Raw genomic sequence first — 20,674 nt, 5'->3', positions numbered from 1 at the left:
TTTTAGCTTCACAGGGTTGTCTAAATGCAGTCCCAGGGGCTCTTCTGCCTTCCCATCCAAGATATTGACACAAAATAGTGGCTTCCGGCAAACCCCAAAATTTTGGTGTCTTCAAAAATCTATTCTGGTCAAACCCTTCTTAGACGCTGAGTGTGAGGGGGAGAGAGTGTTAGTCATGTACATCCCCAGCCCAGATTCAGCAGCCAGTCTGGGGATTCAAACTATTGACATTCAGCCTCATGTCCACCTCGTTAACCTTCAAGCACTAAACCGTGAACTGTGAATTCGTTAATTTTGTTTGTTTACCAGTCAAACAACTAGGGTGTTAGTAGAAGTGTTGGAGTTAAGGTTCAGTCTCCAATGGGCGAGTAGAAATCCAATGACCTATCCTAATGGCTTGACTTGTAGATTAAAAATAAACTTTGAAAATGTAGGTCTGTTTTACTGAAATGTGACATTTTACAGCTTCCAAATAGATGTTATAACTGTCGCACACTCCTTGAATTAAAATTTTAAGCATAAAAAATCCTTTCCAATCCAATAAATTGCAAATGGAAAGACAGTTGTGGGATGATGGTGTTTCACCAGCAGTCACCATATTGTAATTAATGGATTAGGCCTTTAAAGATTCATGGAAATATGGAAAAGACAGTAACACCTACTAACCCCCAGCAGCCCCCATCAGCCCGACTTCAAATGCTGCGGCAACTGTTACAAACCCACCCTGTGTGTGTGCAGCCGGCAGAGACGTGTCTGTCATTTGATATCTGGCTCATGCTAAGCATTGGAACAGCTGCAGGGCACAGGAAACAGAGATCAGGGAAGACAGTAGCTGCATGAGTTGTTTCTGACAGCTCCCCCCACTGAGCACGTATCAGTCCCTTTAGGATTTAACTTTTCTCCCTCTCTCCTGCAGCCAAAAACTCTTTGGTCATGCCAGATGCAAATCAACTTCGCTTGTTGTTCACTCACAGGACAAGTATGTGAGCAGATGAAAAATTGCAATAGCCTGTGTTTTCATAACCCCAAATTATTGTGATGATTTTTAGAAATTGTTATCTTAGTGTTCTTTTTCATATATTGATGAGAGAGGTAGTAAAAATGTGATGCAGTGGAAGTGTGATTACTAACTGCATGCAAGTCTTCTACTTCTCAGCCCAATTTTACCATTTTGAACAATCATGGTTTCGCAAAATCACAGGTTCCTTGAATTTAAAAAAAAAAAAAAAAAAAAAAAAGAATCAGCTATCCTGAAATGTCCAGTAAGTGACAATTTCCACTTCATCTTCCAAGACTGCTTTAGCAGCTCTGAGCTACTGTATTCCTTGCCAGAAAGACAGACGGTTGTCCCGGCAACTTAAGTCCTGCCGCCATGGCAGCTGTAACCATGGTGAGGAGATTTCCAGTGCCAGGGTGGACAGGTGTTGCTGGGGTCTTCAAGAGCACTTTAGGTCTCTGAGCCCTGCCTCCGATGTCATTATACATGTGGAGTAGTGCTAACACGCCGCACACACACACATACACACCTGCACTCAATGTGTCACTTCTCTATACTGCAAGAGTTATCCTAACAAGACCTGAGACTGCTGAGTTACACTAATGTTCCGTGTCATGCTCATGTAGAGTTAGACAAGCACATAGCTTTCCTGCCAACTCTCAACGGGGGTTTAGTGCCACATGGCCACATGCCCTTTGTCAGATGGACATGCTGTAGGTATGAGAAATGACTCATATTCGGTGAAACATGGTAATCTGCCGTACAGTTGAATGATGGGACTCTGGACAAAAAGTCAAACAAGCTCTCATTATGTTTTATCCAGGCAGAACATAGAGGGCACCTTTGAAATTGGTCTTAGAAAATTGTAGGGTGAAATATAATGTGTGGTAGTGAAAAGCGATAGTTGAGAGTGTGTCCATTTACTAGCAAGAGCATGTGCAGACCATGAAGGAAAGATAGGTCTATTACTGAGTCAGTGTGGCGAGGCGCAAAATGTCTATTTCAGGGCTTGCTTTAAGTAGGGTGAGTCACCAGGCTTTTGGAGCACTAGAGGCTGCATATGTGTGTGTGTGTGTGTGTGTGTGTGTGTGTGTGTTTCTGTGGGTCTGCATGTGTGTATGTTTGTGTGTAATACCACAGGATTTCTCACACGCACACAGACACACGCATGCACACACACACGTGCCTGCCCGGAGGGTGCAGGTCTGTGACGGGTTAGGCGGTTTGGGTCTGGGCCATCCTCTCTGTCTTTCTCTCAGCTCCTAGCAGTGAGCTGGCCCAGGGATGGGGACAGGCAGCGACTTCAATCTGTTTGGTAAATACTGGGAAAAAGTAAGGCCCACCCATAGCCATAGCAAAAAATAGCCCAGGCCAGACCTGTGAGGGCAAAGATAGCTCCTCTAGTAGTGATGCTAAGCAGAAGGCATGAAGAGGACATACCTTTAGAATAAAATAATGCAGACACAAATGAGGTTATGTGATCAAATTAAGGATGTCAGAGAACTTAAAAGGATAGACAGACAATGAGAGAGGGAGCAGGAGAGAAACACAGTTAAAGAGAAACCAAATGAGAGATGGAAACAGCCTCCTGCTGCCAGTGAAATGTCAATGGAACCCTGTGGATGCATTGATTAACCTCTCTGCTCCCTAATCTGCCTCCTCCTCCTCCACCTTTCACTAAAGGAAGGCAGACAGACCGGCAGAAAGATGGATAGACAGGCTGGCTTTGCATAAACATGCCGTCACTCGACAGACAAGGCATTAAGGCGAATAAAAGACTCCCTTTCTTGAAGGAAAATGCTTTCACAGTGTGTGATATTCAGGGATTTTTTGTGGCTGCATGTCGTCTGATAGATATGCCTCCAATTGAAATGAGTTGGATTCCACATTCTGAAACATCAGCAATGACGCAAGGCTTTTTTTTTTTTTTTTCAGTCAAAGATGGTTTCTTTTACAATGCAAGAATGGAAAACAGCACAGCTTTTCACTTGCTGGGTAAAAGGTGCAAGAGAAAAACATTGAAACATAGCAGGAGGAAAACTCCCGCATGTTCAGTTGTGCAGGATTTCTTCTCCTGAATTATGCCACTATTCAAAATGAGGAAAGTTTAAAGCCTAACATTGTCCATGTCCGTCCCCCCTCCCCACCTCCCTTTTTCCTCGCCCTCATCTCTCCTTATGTCCCCTGCAGTCTGCTCCCAGTTCTCCAAAGGTGTGTACGCCATCATTGGGCTGTATGACAGGAAGACGGTCAACATGCTCATGTCCTTCTGCGGAGCACTGCACGTCTGCTTCGTCACGCCATCCTTCCCCATTGAGACGGCCAACCAGTTTGTCATCCAGCTGAGGCCTGAGCTCCAAGATGCTCTGGTGGGAGTGATCGAACACTATGGATGGACTAAGTTCGTCTACATGTACAGCTCTGACTCAGGTAGGCGCCCAATATGTCATCACTGTGATACGTGTCACCGTTTGTTTTTAAGCACTCACTTTAGGGGACTTGTTCCTTTATCATTTCTTTATGTAAGCTTCATGATATGTTGCTCAGAGGCGCTCATAGAACATTTACAGTAATGCCGTGAAGGATGTGAGGTCTCACTTAGCTTGTAAGTGTAGGTGACCTCTGTATTGATGATGTATGCTTTCTGCTGCTGCTGTGGCGTTGATTACAGCTCCATCCAAACATGAGGAATGGATATCTGCAAAAAGCCATTAAGTACCTGAAAATGTTCTCTTGGACACTGGACAGTTCAGTCAATTTAAGACTTTCCAAATCTTAAATGACTTGAAACAGTTTTGATCAGGGTCTTTTTACACCTAAACTATGTAACTGATTGATACTTATTTTTTATTTTTTGTTTATACATGTCACTCCTTGCGGTCCCTTATGCGCTCAATGGATTTTCTTCTATAACAGATTATTTACTCTTGTATGTTGTCCTTGTTGTATGTATGACTACTTGGTTAAATATTGGTTAAAATCATGTATTCATATAATATATTCTGTAACATTCATCTTCAGTTCAGTATGATTCTTTTTTTATTCCTTTTTTATTCCTTCTATCTTTCTATCCAGCATTTTAGATATTACCATGGTAATTTCCGATGTGCATGGAGAGAGCAATTCTGCCACAACATAGTCAGAGGCAGTGCCAGTTGTTATACCAACTACTGTTAGTCACCCTCATATTGCCATGGTGACAGCAATGGGGTCAAATGTAGCCATTGTATAGCAATGAGCAGCCATCAGAGCATTTATTCTAGTTTGCTGTTTTTGTCCGGGCCGAGGACACAGAAAGAAATATTGACCTGGCACCGGATAGCTGATAAATCACACAATGGGAAAGAAAGATGAAGCCATTCACTGAGCAGTCCTGAACAGCCTGAGTAACTGGTGTTGAGCGAAAGGACTTCTTTGTCCAAGAAGACATAGTGTAGCATGCAATTATTGCATCGTCTTTATAACACTACTGACAGAACTGCACACAGAAAGAAAACAACACACCTGTCAGCCCTAGGTGTGCTGTGCATCCTCCCCCTCTCCTCCTGCTGCTCCCCTCCCACTCATCTCCAGCCAATCAGCTATACAATTCCCGTAACGCCATGCCATTTCTCCCAGCTGTTGTGTGTGTGTCGAAGCATGGCCACAAAGGGTACGTTGTGTGTATGTGATTAGATGTGTGTGCAATCCAGTGAACATCTGTATTTGTGTGTGCTTTGTACACATACAAATTTGTGTACATACTGTACTTGGTTGACCTTTCTGGCAGATGTTTGCAGCTTTCTCAGCTTTATTTATTTAGTTATTTAATTATTTCGTTATTTGGACTTGAGAAAGCAGAAATCAGACTTAAGTCCGCTTTAAAAGACAAATGTCATCCTCTGTTGCCTGTCACTCTGCAGGAGCCCACCATGGAGCTGTGACAGTGGAGATTTCACAGTGAGCTTTGGCCTTACTGATGTATGATGGCTGTAGCACCACACATATCTCATTGATGGCTTTATCTACCGTGATCCCTTCATCACCCAGTCAGAAACTGTAGGGTTGCTGGTGTGTGTTTGGTGTGTGTATGTGTGCAGGGTCATTTACCCCCTTGTGATTGAGTGCTGGGATGGAGCCTGTTGGAATCCATATCAGCAGTCCTCTGTTGCCTGGATACTACTCTCCAGTTACGCTTCCTACTGGGTTATTTTAAGCCTTTAAGAAAAATTGTATTGGTTGTGAGGGATTTGTGTGCGTGTTTGTGTGTGTTTGTGTGTGTTTGTGCATGTGTGCTTGTGTGCATAGGTGTATATGTCCATTTGTGTGTGTGTGCATGTCCTTCTGACAAATGCTTCATCAAAATATCTTACTTTTCTTCAAGTATGCCCAGGTGTTACTGCCTGGTAACGCCAAAAAAAATGTATTCAACAGCCAATTCAATGGCACTTTTAACATCTTTTCTTTCAAAATTTCGAGTCTATTACCTGGATTGAGAAAGCACATAGTCAGATACCGTATGCAAGTGAATGTTATCATTCCACTTCTATCTCAGGAACTGTAATAACGCTTTTTTCAGATAACATCTGTCTTGCTGTGCCGCTGCACAGGAGCCGTTAACATAAAGTGCCTCTCATTTTATTTTCAAAAGCTCGAGAAGGGGAAAACAAATTTGATAGCCCATTAAACCTATCATAAACAATATTCAGGAAATGGTTTCTCAAAGTGTTATTTTCTTTATTTTCAATTGCCTGGTGCCCAGGTCTCCATGTATTGCCTCTGGCCGAAGGAGTGCTTATGACAGTCAGATTCCATTATGATATTCTCTTCTCCTGAATGCCTTTTGGAGGACCATTTTACCTTGGCAGGGCCTTCGTGCCTCTCTGTCAGTGCAGCTCTGATTGATAGGAGCGCATCAGTCTGCTAGCTACATTTGAAAAGGCAAGGAAATATGTTTAAAATGCAGTGTAATCTTTATTTTATTTATTTATTTTGCAAGAAACACTGTGATAAAAAAAAAAATCTGGAGGTGGAATGATGAAATAGAGAGAGAGGGAGGGAGGGAGGAAAGGACTGGAAAGGTCTGTCTGCAATACACTGACGCAGAGAATTCCTAATACAACTGTTAATGTGATTCAAGCACTAATTGCAGGTAGTTTTGACTACTGCCCAGCTGTATAGTTAAGTGCAGCAAAAAAAACATAAGATCTGAAAAGACAGAAATGAATAAAAAAAGAATTACATGTCTCGCCTCAAACTGCACCAAGCAGACTAATAGGCAAGGGGCTGTTTGTGTATAGCCTGCCTTGGCTGATGATGGAGGGTGCACTTACTGCCTCTTTCATTACATTCCTCAGGAACATCTGTGAGTCTCAATTACCAAGCATCTCTGTAAGCGACTCATATTCAGCTATTGAATTCATAGTTATTTAACCGGATGTGACTTTTTTTTTTTTTCCTTTCATTCTTTTTTTAAATACACAGCGCAAAGAGCAGCAACATTAAATGAGCAGTGATAAAAACACGATGTTTGAATGGAACTCCCATCACATGTCAATATCAGGGGGGAAAAAAGCTTCAAAAAGCAACTTTTTAGGTGCCATCTTGGTGCTTGATTGCTGGGTCAGAATATATGAAATGGAGCTATCCGTGGTGCTGAAACCTCCCACAGACACAAGGTCCAGCTACTCTGCTCAATCCAGAGACAGTAGTCCATTCTCCCCAGGACCCACTGGCCTTACTCACAGCCATGATTGGCTGCCCACTGTGTTCCCATGCCTATCATCAATTTCACAGCTTCTATTAAATCTGTCAGTGCCAAGGACTACAATTATTCACTCATGAGCAACTCTGAATGAAAGAGGCGCCATAAAAAAGGGCATAGGTTGCCAGGTACCTTTCTAATAATGCATATCACTTTATATTTTTATATGCAATGTATTTTCTCCCCATAGAGCACTTTTGTTGAACAGTCTAGTGTTCAGGTTTGATTTATGTATGTATATTTTGGCCATATGTTCACGTGAAAAGCCATCCATTTTATTATTTCTTTAATGACTTGGTGTCAAAGAGAGATAGGCACCATGAATTACTTGGAGAGTAGCAGGCTATATGTGATAATAGGGCCATCATCTGTCAGACGCTGAGAGTATGTTTCTGACTGCTTTGGCAGGGCCTGCGTTGTTATTTTGGAGAGGACAGGTTCACATTTTTTAATGACATGTTTGTTTGTTTTATTTTATATTCATCACATGTCATAAAAAAAAAACTCCAGACTTCAGATAGTCTTCATGAAGTCTTTATCCAACTATGCAGTCATGACCATTCATTAGTTACAGTACACATAAAAATGGACTGGATGAAAATGTAAACAGGCATGTTTCATGTTTATGTCCACAATGTCTTTGCCAGTGTTTGCCAGCTAGTCAGCACAAAATGAAATGCAGCTACACCATGTGTTAGTTTACATTTCTAATTTGTGTAATTGAGATAATTCACTTGGGTAATGGCTGCCAATCTGCTGTGAGTAAAAGATCTTTTATTTTTTACCCCACTGCCAACAGCAAACGAGTAAAACAGCGGGTCAGACTGTAAATCAAGATCTGAGATTAATGCATTCTCTAATCGCCTTTTATTTCTTGTCTTAGCACAAGCCCTTAGCCCATTGGCTGCACCACTCTTTACACCATCATGGTCCAGTGTATGTAGCGTATTGCTGACAGTGTTATGGAGTGCTACTGCTTGTAATTGGTGCTTGGAGGGTGTAAAGCTGGTTGTGATTTTGCCGTCTGCTATCTGTGCACAGGCTGATTATTTGTTGATGTGATAGTGGTGATTATTTAGCCCAGCGCTGTAAGATCAAGAAAAAGCACACCTGTATGTGTCAGTGTGGTTAATGGACTGTCCCACTCCTTACACTTTGTTTATCACTGGAGCTCCAGGGGAGATTCTGATGGATTTGCTTATCAAGAGCAGGTTGGGTTTCTGTGAGGCTTCTGTTCTAGTTGTGAGCTGTATTCATTTATCTTTTAGCACACAATGTAAATACACACACTTTAAGATTAACAAGCAAGTACTGTTTATGTGGCGCACTGCCTAATAAAATACAGACACTCATGGATTACTCTCTGTTTATGAGCCAGCTCACACAGTTATCTCCCAGAGTTTCTTGAGTCCGGGTAATCAAAACTTTACTTCCTAATCTTCCCAGGAGTCTAAGAGTCTGACCTGACTTCTAGTATCGCTTTCCTTCAGGCCTGTCGGTGCTGCAAAAGGTTTTGGATACAGCGGCAGAGAGGAACTGGCTGGTGACCTCGGTCAATGTGGAGACCATGACAGAGGCCTCCTTCCTGAAGGTGTTCCAGGACTTGGACAAGAGGAAGGAGGGCCAGATTATCATTGATTGTGAGACCGAGAGGCTCACTGGCATCCTCAAAAAGGTAAAAAGCTCTGTTTTGTGATGATAGTGGCATTTTGCATTTTTGTGTCCACATCGATCTCTGATACATTTTGTCTCAAACACCGTAGCCTGAAAACTCTGTAAGGTCATACAATATGATATTTATTTGCTCCATAATTAAAGAGTAGGATGTGAAGTACATTTTTGAGTGGTCGCTTTTCACTATTTTCAGTGTATTAAAGTGGTGTGCACTTCAACCTTAAATGACTCCTTCAGAAAAATATGTTGCTGAGCAAACTTTAAAGCATTCTTTCTTTGGCAAAGGCATGACGCAGAACAAGGTCATACAGTGTCTTATCAGATAACTAGGAGGTAAGAAAAGGACAAGAAAAACACAAATGTAAATGGAAAGCTGAGGCCGGTCGGTGGTCTGTTCTGGTGTTTAGTCTCCTGTAGCATCAAGGACAGCACAGATAAACAACACAACATTGGCATTTGAGGCAGGCAATTCTTCTGTGACAGACACAGCACTTACTCCTCACTCACCTGTGCACTGCTGGAGGATGCTGGTATCACAACTAAAGGAGCACACAAAAACATTCACTCGAATTAGTGGATGCATATGTAGGAAATTACATGTACAGGAACGTCTCAGCACCTGTTTCCTCACTTTTGTTGTACAGTGGTCCCTTGTTTATCACGGGAGTTACGTTCTAAAAATAACCCGCAATAGGCGAAATCCGCAAAGTAGTCAGCTTTATTTTTTTACAATTATTATAGATGTTTTAAGGCTGTAAAACCCCTCACTACGTACTTTATACACTTTTCTCAGACAGGCATTAACATTTTCTCACTTTTCTCTCTTGTTTAAACACTCTCAAAGTTCAAACCTTCGTAGAAAAATAAGTCCAGTATTATAAAATGAACGCATTCTTTACTGTACAGGAGACACGGCACGGAGGAGATTGATTGACAATGGTCTACAGTCCCTTAGCCAATCAGGACGCAGAACACAATGCGCTGTAAAAAAAAAAAAAAAAAAAAAAAAAAAAAGCATGCAAAATTGCACTAAAAAAAATCTGCGAAACTGCGAGGCCGCAAAAGGTGAACCGTGTTATAGCGAGGGACAACTGTATATCACTGATAGCTATTTATGAATTATGAGTATTCGGTACTGGTTGCAATTTTTTACTTTTCAGTGAAGTGAAGAAAAAAGTGAACTGAGGAAAAAGAATACATAGATGCACAGGCACACCTACTTGTACATACTACAAACACACGAAAACAATAAAAGGCATGCCCACATGAGTGAAAATAACATATTTATATGTTCACCAAGATCACACACACACACACGCTTGCACACACATGCTCAGAGTTCCCATCTGTATGTGAAGGCTGTGGCTGCCTTGGGTGAGTGTTATTGATGGCCCGGTGTCCACAGTTAAGGTTATTGCATCAGTTCTCACCAGTTTACAGGAGCTGAGCCTGAGAAGTTCCCCATTCAGACGGCCACCATCAATCACCTACATCTGCTCCCTGCCTCCACAGTACCCCGCTTGTACATCCAGGCTCACACACACACACACACACACACACACACACACTGGCAAGCAAACACATACACATCCAACCTCCGCCTCTTTTGCCCTCTAAAGTTGCTCCTGTGTTCATCTCATTCATACCAGAACACAGATTCTCACGATAATGTCACTATGGCAGTATGTTAAGAGTATGATTTTTGTATAGACCTATCGTAGATGCTGATGTAATCCCCTTAGATACACGATATTCATTGCGACAACAGAATACCTCAGAAACTCTCTGGATTATTTACGAGAATATGTTTTTCAACGGAGAAACAAAAAGTGACCCGTTCTCTTGGGGCTGCGCTCAAACCGACTCTTCAAATCTGCATGTATAATTAAAATGCAGCTCACAACCAAAAACATTTCCATTTGACAGTCCGCTGTGACAGTTATGTGTGTTTTAGCTGGTGCCGGGTGTATTGATGTCTGCGTCAGTCTGTGTCTCTCCTCCTTCCCTCCAGTTTTTCCTTGCCCAAGGCTGGCTGCAGGGCTTGCCTTGTGCTGGGGTCACCATTAATAACAAATGCCACTGTCTGTCATGCCCTACAGCATCATTAGGCATACACATATAGACGCACACACATACAAAATGAGCGTGTCCCCGAACCGCACACAAGGGAAACTGATGTCCAAAGAACACTCTCACAGAGAGGAAGATGTGAAAAATGTGTGAGATCATGCACAATGCCTGAATAGGGACAGAGAGAGAGAAAAAAAAGCTTCTTATCCACTGTGCTTAGGCTATTAATAAGATGGTGCATAGTTTTTAAATTAGTACTACTCACTCTGCCCTATTTTATTGCGATTGTCCAGTATGCTGTGATGATCATTGTACGCTCATGCATGCAAACACGTGCACAAGTACACACACATATGCAGCGAAACATCTACTAGCACGTTCACACACACACACACACACACACTGTATGACATTTTGGCAGTTCACTTTGTTCCAGAGATGGAGCAGGCAGTAATTAGTTATACATGTTGTTTGTGACGATAAGACACGAACACCAGGCCCCGTCACATACCACCATTCATCACTGAAGACAGAGAGGAGAGAGGAGAGGAGAGGAGAGGAAAGGAGAGAACAGGAGAGAAAAGAAGAGAGGTTAAAAGAAGAGAAGAGAAGAGAAGAGAAGAGAAGAGAAGAGAAGAGAAGAGAAGAGAAGAGAGGTTAGAACAGAACAGAACAGAAGAAGGGACAGGGGAGGAGAGAAGAGGAGAGGAGAGGAGAGAATGATTTTAAGAGAACCATTTCATTTCATAGCAGCTTCTAATTAACTGCAGAGAGGCCATTTTTTATACTACTTTTGATGTCATTTATTAGGCGACGTTTATAATCAATGATAGCTTTTTATATGTTAATCACCTTTTTCATGATTTGGGATTACAGGAAAGGAGGTGAAATGAATAGTCTGTGTTTTTGTCCCTTTGCTCTCATTTCTTGTCAACCTACTTACTGTCTGTACTGCCCAAGGTCAGGTAAACTGTACCAGGTATACTGCTGGGAAGTTACACTGTCAACACCGCCCCCTTTGGTTTGTCTCTCTCTCCCTCCCTCTCTCTCTCTCTCATGCACACACAAACACACACATACCCACACCAATGTTGTGCCGTTATGTCACAGCCATTTTATTCTATATCTGCCCTCTGTCCTTATTTTCCAGATTGTCGAACAAGGCAAGAATGCAAAGAGCTACCATTACATCCTGGCTAACCTGGTAAGGACTCAGTAAGAGCAATATCACAGTGTCATGTGTCTTCATTCATTGATTTCTTTTTCCCTGAGCGGATGTTCTACATGCCCTCTAAATGCCTTGCATAATCCTCGGTTGTCTTTTTTACCATGCTGCTTTAATGTGGCTTTCAACAAGACTCTTAATGCTTTATTACTAGTTAAATAGACTTACATGCACCTAATAATGTTTGCCTCAAACCGTCTTGTTTTATGTCTTTTTTATATCCGTTTGCCCCATTCTCTCCTCAGCTACATCATAATTTGTACTTGCTGGTAAACCTGCAGGCAGATCGGAGAAGAGCAGAACAGAACAGAACAAAACAGAACAGAACTGAACAGAACAACTTACCGTGCAGGGCCAGGCGGAAAACCCGTGACAGTCACATTGCACGGCCATAGAAAGTAATGCAGACAGAAAAAAGGTCAACCAGCCAATGTATGCAGGGTTAGATGCCTTGCCTCCCTTTGTCTGCTGCCATTTTCCTAGCGCACGTGGTGCGTAGACCCCTACAGCGCTATTCAGCTGCACTAAATGCAACCAAATGAAGAGAAAATTGATATCAACAGAAGCTGTAGTAATAACAGCATTAATATGCAGCTGCTGGCTCCAACAATTTCTCACTGCTGGGATTTTAGATTGGCTCAATCTTTCTTGTCTGGCCAGTTTGCCAGATTTAATTTTAAATGATAAGGCTTGGGCAGCAATAATGGCTGATACGCAAAGCGGCCACAATAATTTATAATGGGGCCCATTAAAAGGCTTGTGCAAAAATCACTTTTTCTGTGTCCTTGCACCTTTTTGAAATTTTCCTAAATTACTTTGTGTGTGTGTGTGTGTGTGTGTGTGTGTGTGTGTGTGTGTGTGTGAGAGAGAGAGAGAGAGAGAGAGAGAGAGAGAGAGAGAGACAGAGGGAGGAGAAAAAGTTGAAAGAGAGAAAGATGCGAGCATGTGTAAATCCTTAAATGTGGACAGAGTGCTGTATGAGATGTTTCCCCCTCCCTTATGTCCAAGTGTTAGGAAAGGCTAGTTTCTATAGTAACCTGTTCAGCTCACTGCACTGCATTAACTGACACATGGAGCAGAAAAAAAGACACAACTCTGTCTGTTCAGCTGAGAAATATGGACACCTGGCAACACAGGTACATTAGGGAGATGGAGGGCTGACAGAGAGAGGCGCATATTGGACGCCTCCTTTCTTCCTTGCCTCCTTCTCTCAAATGAGGCCTGAGCCAGCCTTCTGCCTCTATCTGTCAACATGCTGACCTATCAGAAGGGAAGGAATTGAGGACATGAATTGATTTGAACTTTATGCAAGTCTAGCTCCCTCTTCACAGCCGACCGTCTCCGTGTGTCTGTTCTCATTGTCTTTAAAGTCACAATGAAACAGCATTTTTGAGAGCTTCTTGCTTCCTTAATTTGATGTATTTCATGTTGAAGTGGGTTGATGGAGCAGGGCTTAATGCAGTCAGGGATCTTTCAAAGGCAAACCAATGGGTGATCAGCTAGGGAGAGAAAGGCAGTCTTACTTGATAGGAGGAGCATGTTTGTTCAAAAGCAGGATGTTTTTATCGCCTATTAGTAGAGCATGACATCACCATTGAAGATAAGAGTTTTCTCGGATGCAGAGGTAATAGGATTTTGATAGAAAGACACCAAAATTAAAAAAAAAAAAAAATCATTTACTTAACTACATATTGTAAATTCTGTCTTTTTTGTTAAATAGACAAGTGTTTCTGCATGGAGAATTAGCCAATAAAGGGAAAAATCATTTTTTTATTTAAAACTGGGAGTGAGCTGATCAATCACACATTTACAATCCACTATAAAATTTCATTTACACATATAAAAAGTACAGACCTGTAAAAAACATTTATCTGAGAATCAAGGAGAGACAGTGAGATGGCAAAAGATGGCATGTGATAAGACTTGAATCCTCAGATAAAATGGATTTCAAAGCAGAGAAGAAACAAGAAAGATGGGAAAGTCTGTGGTTTGTGAGACAGATGCTCTGCAGGCAAGAGAACAATCCGGAGCGGCACGTTGACTCGTAATCAGACAAACCTTAGCCCTTAACTCTTAGACAAATCAAAGACAAATCTTCACTCTCCCCCCTCTCCTAGTCTTTCTCTGCCACTCACCCGATACCACTCCCTGCCTCTTCTTCTCTCCACGGTGACAGGCACCCTGTTGAGAGACTGCAACCATTCTGGCTGTCTTCCTTTCTACTTTTCAAAAAAAAAAAAAAAAAACAGCTCTTCTACACATAATAGTCACGGGGGGGAAAAAAAATATAAGTTGGGGCTTACCATTACAGTAAATCGCTTCTCCCTGCATTGAGCTCTAGCAGCTCCAGAGGCATCTCTTCCATTGTTCACAGTGGCCTATAAGGTTTTGATCCCCCTGTTGTTAACAGTAGCCTATGAGGACTAAGTCTAACAGAGATTAGCCTCAGACCTCTCCCGTCCTGAAATGAGGTTTTCTATTTTCTTTCTCACTACTCTTGTCCCTCAGGAAAGACAGGGATGAAGTCTGCTTCATGGGATAACCACGCTCAGTGAAAGAAAAGGATTTGACATTTTCATTATGCAATTAACCCTTGTGCTCTTGTGGCCACAGTTAAAACCAGGAACTACAACTTAGTGCACCCGGAACAGCTGCCCTCTAGTTTGAACACTGTCTCTTCCTTTTTACACATAAATGGAAGGTCTCTCTCTCTCACTCTCTCTCTCCCTATCTGGCATGCACAGACAAACACACATCTTATTCTTTGTGGCACACATGAAACATGATATAATCCTGTATTCATGACTGTGAGTGCTACTTAGTTTGCAGTTAGGAGATATATAGGGGTTGCAATACATTACTCTCAATTTGCCACTTTTCAAACAGTAATAACGTCCATCTTTCCTACCTTTCTGTCTGTCTGTCTCTCTGTCCATGTCCCTGCCTGTCTCTCTGTCTGTCCCAGGGCTTCCTGGACATTGACCTGACAGACCTTCGGAAAGGCGGGGCGAACATCACTGGCTTCCAGCTGGTCAACAACTCGGAGCCCAACGTCAGCCGCGTCGTCCAGCAGTGGATGGAGTTTGACAATAAAGATTCCAAAGTGCCAAAGAGAGGCCTTAAAGTACGGCCTTCCTATCTCTGACGTTCTCTCTCTCTCTCTCTCTTTCACTCTGTCCTAGAAGCATCCATGCAAGGACGTGATGAGGCAGTGCTACAGAGGCAGATATGTCAAATCTAAAATGATTTAACGTAACATCAGGAATTCACAGCGGTTGATAAATTAAGTGTCAAAATGAACCGTCACTAAAATAGTGTACCGTCACTAAAATGAACTGAGTGGTTTAGGCTCCAGCCACCTGCAACCCTGATTAGTAATGAGCAGATATTAAAAAAAATAAATTGCTGGATGCAAAATAGCAATATCACCTGTTAGTCCTTTAGCCAGCTGAAATTCAGTAGTGCTGTTATATATTAGACTTTTCATCAGATCATTTAGATTTTCTGGGTCAGGCTAGCTTTCATTGCCTCTGCCAAGAAGGTTTAAACTTATGAACCGATTTGTGGGCAGATGGGCTTCAGACCAAGGAACAATTGTAGCATGAAACTAAGATGAAACTAAAATACGGGAAGAGACTTCTCATGTGCAAACCCAAAAGATAGGATTGCAGGATCAAAAAATCGATTTAACTCCAAACTGAAGTGATAACAACAGTGTCTTTAGGGGTAATAGAAAGTTGGAAAATTGTTCAGTGTTGGTGCAGGTTTGCGGTCTTTTACTGTTTTCTAGTTCCATCTGTGATTCAGGCTGAATTGATCACAAAAAATGAATTGTGAAATTTACAGAAATTGACAGGGCATTCTTGCATTGTTGCCTTGCCTCTGCTCTGTATTGTCTCTCAGACAAGGCCTTGATCAGTTTTTTGGATTTTGCTTGTGTGTTTGAATGGACGGCTCTCTCTCTCTGCAGTACACGGGCGCTCTGACGTATGACGGGGTGAAAGTCATGTCTACGGCCTTCCAGAACCTCAGGAGGCAGAGGATAGACATCTCTCGGAGGGGTAACGCTGGGGAGTGCCTTGCCAACCCACCCGCTCCCTGGGGACAGGGCATCGATATCCAGAGAGCCTTACAGCAGGTCCCCACACATGGATAGACACTCAAATTCATACACACATATAAATAGATGCATGCACACACTCATACAAATGCTTGAATGACATATTGGCTAACAGCTCCTGAGTTGGGGCTGGCTGAACAAATTAGGTCTCATTCTGTCGTGTAAAGTTCACATTAAGTCGCAGGAGAGCTCCCGAGTATCAAATGTGACATCACGGCCAGTAAACAAAACCTGCAGGCAATAAGGCTCAGCTGTGATCATCATGGAATATGACATCAACAATTGAGTTTAGAAATACAATATTTGGAAATGGTAATGGAATGCTGGACTGGCCGGACCTCTTGATCTCCAGCAAAGGCACTCTCAGAGGCACACAAACCCATGCTGACATGTGCATGCACACACACACACACACACACACACACACACACACACACACACACACACACACATATATACAAACACAATATTGTGTTCCTGTTGTTATCTCCTGGTTTGAGCTCTCTAAATTTCTGTATTGGGCTGACAGTAAGATCCTCCTCTGATCTCCATTTCTATGCACTTCTAACACCTCACTGCTATCAACTTCATTCACAGCTTCTCTGGAAGTGCATGTTCTACAGATAAACATCCAAATTTCAGATCAGTCGCGAGTCATAAATCAGCAATAGAGCCACAGAAGCACTTCATTCAAAGCTTACCTTGTAAATGAGAGTCTACAGTTTCACCATATTTTTGAATTGAATTCTGGGGGGAAAAAATGTCCCTCATATAATTTCCATAGGGTTTAGTGTGATACTAAGTTGAATATTAGTGTTGGATAACATTTAAATTAGATTTTGAAGTACTTCAAACACGAGAGTGATCCAGGCACTCCAAAAATCAGGAAATGTAACAACAAGGAAGGAAATATTAAAAAAAAAAACCCTTTATTATAGTGGTTAAATTATTAAAAAAAAAAAAAAAAATGATTCGACTGCTGTAGGTCTTCATCACTGTTTTAGAAACAAGCATTATAGTGTGGCCTCACCTATAATGTTGCAACAACCAGTATGAGGCATTCACATGACCCAGAGACTATCATGACAAGTGAATATGTAGAAAATAAAGAAGAAGAAAAAAACATAAGATGAGATTACACAAATATATATACACAAGCATCATCAATGAAAATTAAGTATTCATATATATAATAGATTTTACATTGGCTGTGAGAATAAAAAAAAGAGCCTATACAGGAGTAATTACAGAAAACAAGTGAAGTCTATAACTATAACTCACTGAGACGAGGATACTTTGACACCTCCAGTCCATCAATCAAAAAAGCCTCCCATTGGTTAAGTTTCTGTAATCTATCACCCCCTCTGACCAAAGGTTGAATGTGCTCAGTGCCCTTTATACGTAATCATTAATCATCACCTTTGTCTGAGATGATTGTATCAGGATAAAATACATGTATTTTGTATTTTCAGAAATACAGGAAAATGCATTTGTAACAAAATGGCAGAGCATTCAGATTTTTGTAAAGTATTATTTTTATAATGTAATGCTCAAAATGTATTATTGTTGCACCAAAAGGCATAGTGTATTGCTTAAGTATATATTGTGTAATGAGCTGGTGTTTAAGTGTGTATTGTGTGTTGTTTAAGATGTACTTACATCAAGCATGATTTTTTTGATAATACTAAAGTATATTGTTGCAAATTATATTTGAATTTTTTCAGCTCTTTGAAATACTACTTGCAAAATATTCAAAAGTGATTGAAATACATATTTCAAATACAAATAGCAGAAATACTGCGTGAGCATCTTCTTCTGAGCATTGTGAAATTCACTAGTGTCTAGCAATGGGGTAATCACGATTTCTAAATCTAATGGCATATTTATGACATATTTATTTTCAATTTTTAAGTGTTGATTTTCATTAATATTTTAAAGACCATGCTAGAAAAATTAATCTGAAAAACAGTAGACATTGGGTATGGAGGCATCATAAATGTTTTATGATTGTGTGAGTATACATGATATGAGCATGTGCACCTGCGTGTGTATGTCTGTGTGTGTATGCGTGTCTGTGCATGTGTTCAGCCTGAGGCTCTGCGGAGCGGCTGTGCAGAGGCCTGGTCGGAGTCAATCTAGCCATCTGCCTGGGGAAAGACTGGAGATTGAAGCTGTGTTCGCTCAATTAACTCCATTGCACAGCCAAGACAAACACACTGCACTGTACACAGACACGCATGCCGTCTGTCATTCAGGTCGACAGGCACACATGCAGTGCAGACGTTCACAAATGAATACTATACAAAGAGATCCAATGGACATTTAGCATGCATTGCATATAAACTCTTAACATGCAAATTTCTGCTGCCAGTGCACACTTGAGCAGAATGGCCTGGAGTATGAATATCATGCTTGATAGCAGACATCATTCACTTTTCTGCTTGGTAAGTCAGTCCTTACAAAAAAATCAGTGAATTACTGATTCATTGTCTGTGACTGCACAACAGGTCCGTATAGATGGGCTGACTGGTCACATCCAGTTCAACGAGAAAGGCCGCAGGACAAACTACACTGTTAGTGTCATGGAACTGGCGCCCTCTGGACCCAAGAAGGTGAGCCTACAGCCTGGGACCCAAATTGAAGAAATTTTGTTTCGCTTGAGGATACTGTCTGCAGCACACATCTGCAAACATATTACTGATGTCTTGCTAATCTTGTTGAACTCTCCCAGAAGTAAATTTGTGGCTCACTGGGGATCCTGTTCCTGCAATATTATGTGTTTATTGTGCACATCTCTCTCTTGTCAAGACATAACATTTTGCAGATAAATAATATACACTCACACTGCCGCAATGTTTGACTTTGTGAAATGTCACCCTTATTTCAGGTGGGCTACTGGAATGAAGATGAGAAGTATGTGAGCACGGCAGCCTACATGAGAGGCAGCAATGATACCTACGGCCTGCAAAACAGAACATACATAGTCACCACCATCCTGGTGAGTCTGTGTCTTTTAAAGGACAAGTAATAGAGAGGGTGAGGAATGGAGAAGACAGGGAGAACAGGGACAGACAGACAGTGTGAGGAAGGGTAACATTTTTCATTTTCTTTTATGATAGAGTTCCTAAAAGTTCAGGCTTGAGAAAGAATTCAGCAGATATTTGTGATTGTATCACCCTCCTTCCCACCTTCCCCCGCGCTATTCTACTTGCTTTTTCGCCTGTCTGGTGCCTGCCTAGAATCAGAATCACTTTATTTGGCAACTACATTAAAAGTGCAGGAATTTGTCTTGGTGCCACTGGCTCAGAGACAGATTAACAGGTTACAGGCTTACGTCTTACTACTTGCCGTGCATACTCACTAATAAAGGTAAAAGGACAACACAAGGACAAGGTAGCCTCTCACGGCTACCTTGACGACGGTGTAAGATATACAATTGACTGTAGACTCTATAAATGACTCTACCATTCAGTATTCAATAGCTATGTGCATTTGAGCAGCACAGAATATGCTATGGCTGTCGCTGTGAAGGCATTTATATTGGAGGTCTCTGCGTTTGTCCAGTGTAGTTGTGCTGAGCAGAACAAGAGGCAATTTATGAACAATGGAGAACACAGATTTCAGAGGCTGTCAAGAGTCAGTATGTCCTTCCTTTCCCTTCCCTCCTCTCCCATGTTCTTTTTTTTGGCTCAGATGTCAATGTCAGCCTGCTCAACGTGATTTGGCCAGGTTGTTTGAAGTGGCCTGAGCCATAGAGCAGAGATGGGGCTGCTGGGGATGGTGCAGGATGGTGGGATGGTGGATAGGCCAGCAGAAACCCAGGCTGACCTCCTCTGCAATGGGAGAGCCTCAGGGTGATTTGGTCATGGTACAGCTGGGTTGAAAAATAGGAGCAGGCACTACCTGGCTGATGTTCACCAGGGAACAATAAATATGTTAGTAGATCTTTGCAGGTATGAGATGCTCTCAGTGACTGTGTAATATTTAAGATTTTATAGTGGAGAATATCTCACGTTTTATTAATAAACCTTAGGTCCAGCGCTGGTTCTCTCTGGGCCATATTTTTCAAGGGTCAGTGCCTTTTATCTCTGCACAGCTGCAGTGTAATTTTATTAAGAGCCAGACCAGTTATGGATGCAATTTGCAAGAAAACAGCAGCTAATTTCAGGCATATACTGTCGCAGAGTATAGCAGCATAGCGGAGTAACTCTAGTGTGGCAGTGTGTGCTGCAGATCTCCCATGTGAGAGTTAATGGGGTAAGGGATTTCAGCTATGTGCCTCCCTACAATCCCCCCTGCCCCATGCCTGTGGACACAGACAAGCTCTGAGTTAGGCGGATATCTGGAGGAGCTAGGCAGTGTTTAATCTAGCACTCAGACTTGGCATCCCAACCAACACAGCTTTACACTAAAACCAGGCCATGGACTGGAATTTTAAGGTTTGGTTTCTGCGTGCTAGGAATCAAATGTTGGTGCACTCACCCGCTGCATGTTGTCTACCATTATTTTAATAAGCTTTCACAAGAAATTGTACCACATGAGAGTGAATCATGTAATTTCAAATCTCCCCCTTAGGGCTGGACTCAGAGGAATAACAAAATTGGTTTTGTCAGTTTTGTCACTTAGACAGCTAATGTCTTTGTGTTGTTTTGATTGTATGTACCTCCACATGTGTATGACTGTGTGTGTGTGTGTGTGTGTGTGTGTGTGTGTGTGTGTGTGTGTGTGTGTGTGTGTGTGTGTGTGTGTCTGTGTGTCTGCATTATATTTAACACATGTTTGAGTGACAGCGAGCCTCAGTGGAACTGTTGCAAGTCACAGAGAGCGAGTCCTAGTGGACCTTTC

The 20,674-nt window shown here is 41.9% G+C and overlaps 1 protein-coding gene across 3 annotated transcripts in view; it reads left to right on the top strand.

The window, feature by feature from the left end:
* Nucleotides 1–20,674, top strand: part of gria1a (glutamate receptor, ionotropic, AMPA 1a) — a 59,605-nt gene that overhangs the window by 12,900 nt on the left and 26,031 nt on the right. For 2 of the 3 annotated variants that reach the window (XM_030062120.1, XM_030062121.1), the window contains exons 1-7: nt 3,175–3,427; nt 8,231–8,415; nt 11,635–11,688; nt 14,675–14,833; nt 15,680–15,847; nt 18,337–18,441; nt 18,717–18,827. In XM_030062120.1, the coding sequence (XP_029917980.1) occupies nt 3,175–3,427; nt 8,231–8,415; nt 11,635–11,688; nt 14,675–14,833; nt 15,680–15,847; nt 18,337–18,441; nt 18,717–18,827 (1,035 nt within the window). Of the gene's footprint in view, nt 1–3,174; nt 3,428–8,230; nt 8,416–11,634; nt 11,689–14,674; nt 14,834–15,679; nt 15,848–18,336; nt 18,442–18,716; nt 18,828–20,674 lie in introns of those variants that run through there. The other variant, XM_030062119.1, reaches the window with a different exon arrangement.

The sequence above is a fragment of the Myripristis murdjan genome, chromosome 10, assembly GCF_902150065.1.
Source record: "Myripristis murdjan chromosome 10, fMyrMur1.1, whole genome shotgun sequence".
In the NCBI taxonomy this organism is placed as follows: Eukaryota; Metazoa; Chordata; class Actinopteri; order Holocentriformes; family Holocentridae; genus Myripristis; species Myripristis murdjan.
The sequence above is the reverse complement of the archived record's forward strand: the minus strand, read 5'-3'. Positions and strand labels throughout refer to the sequence as shown.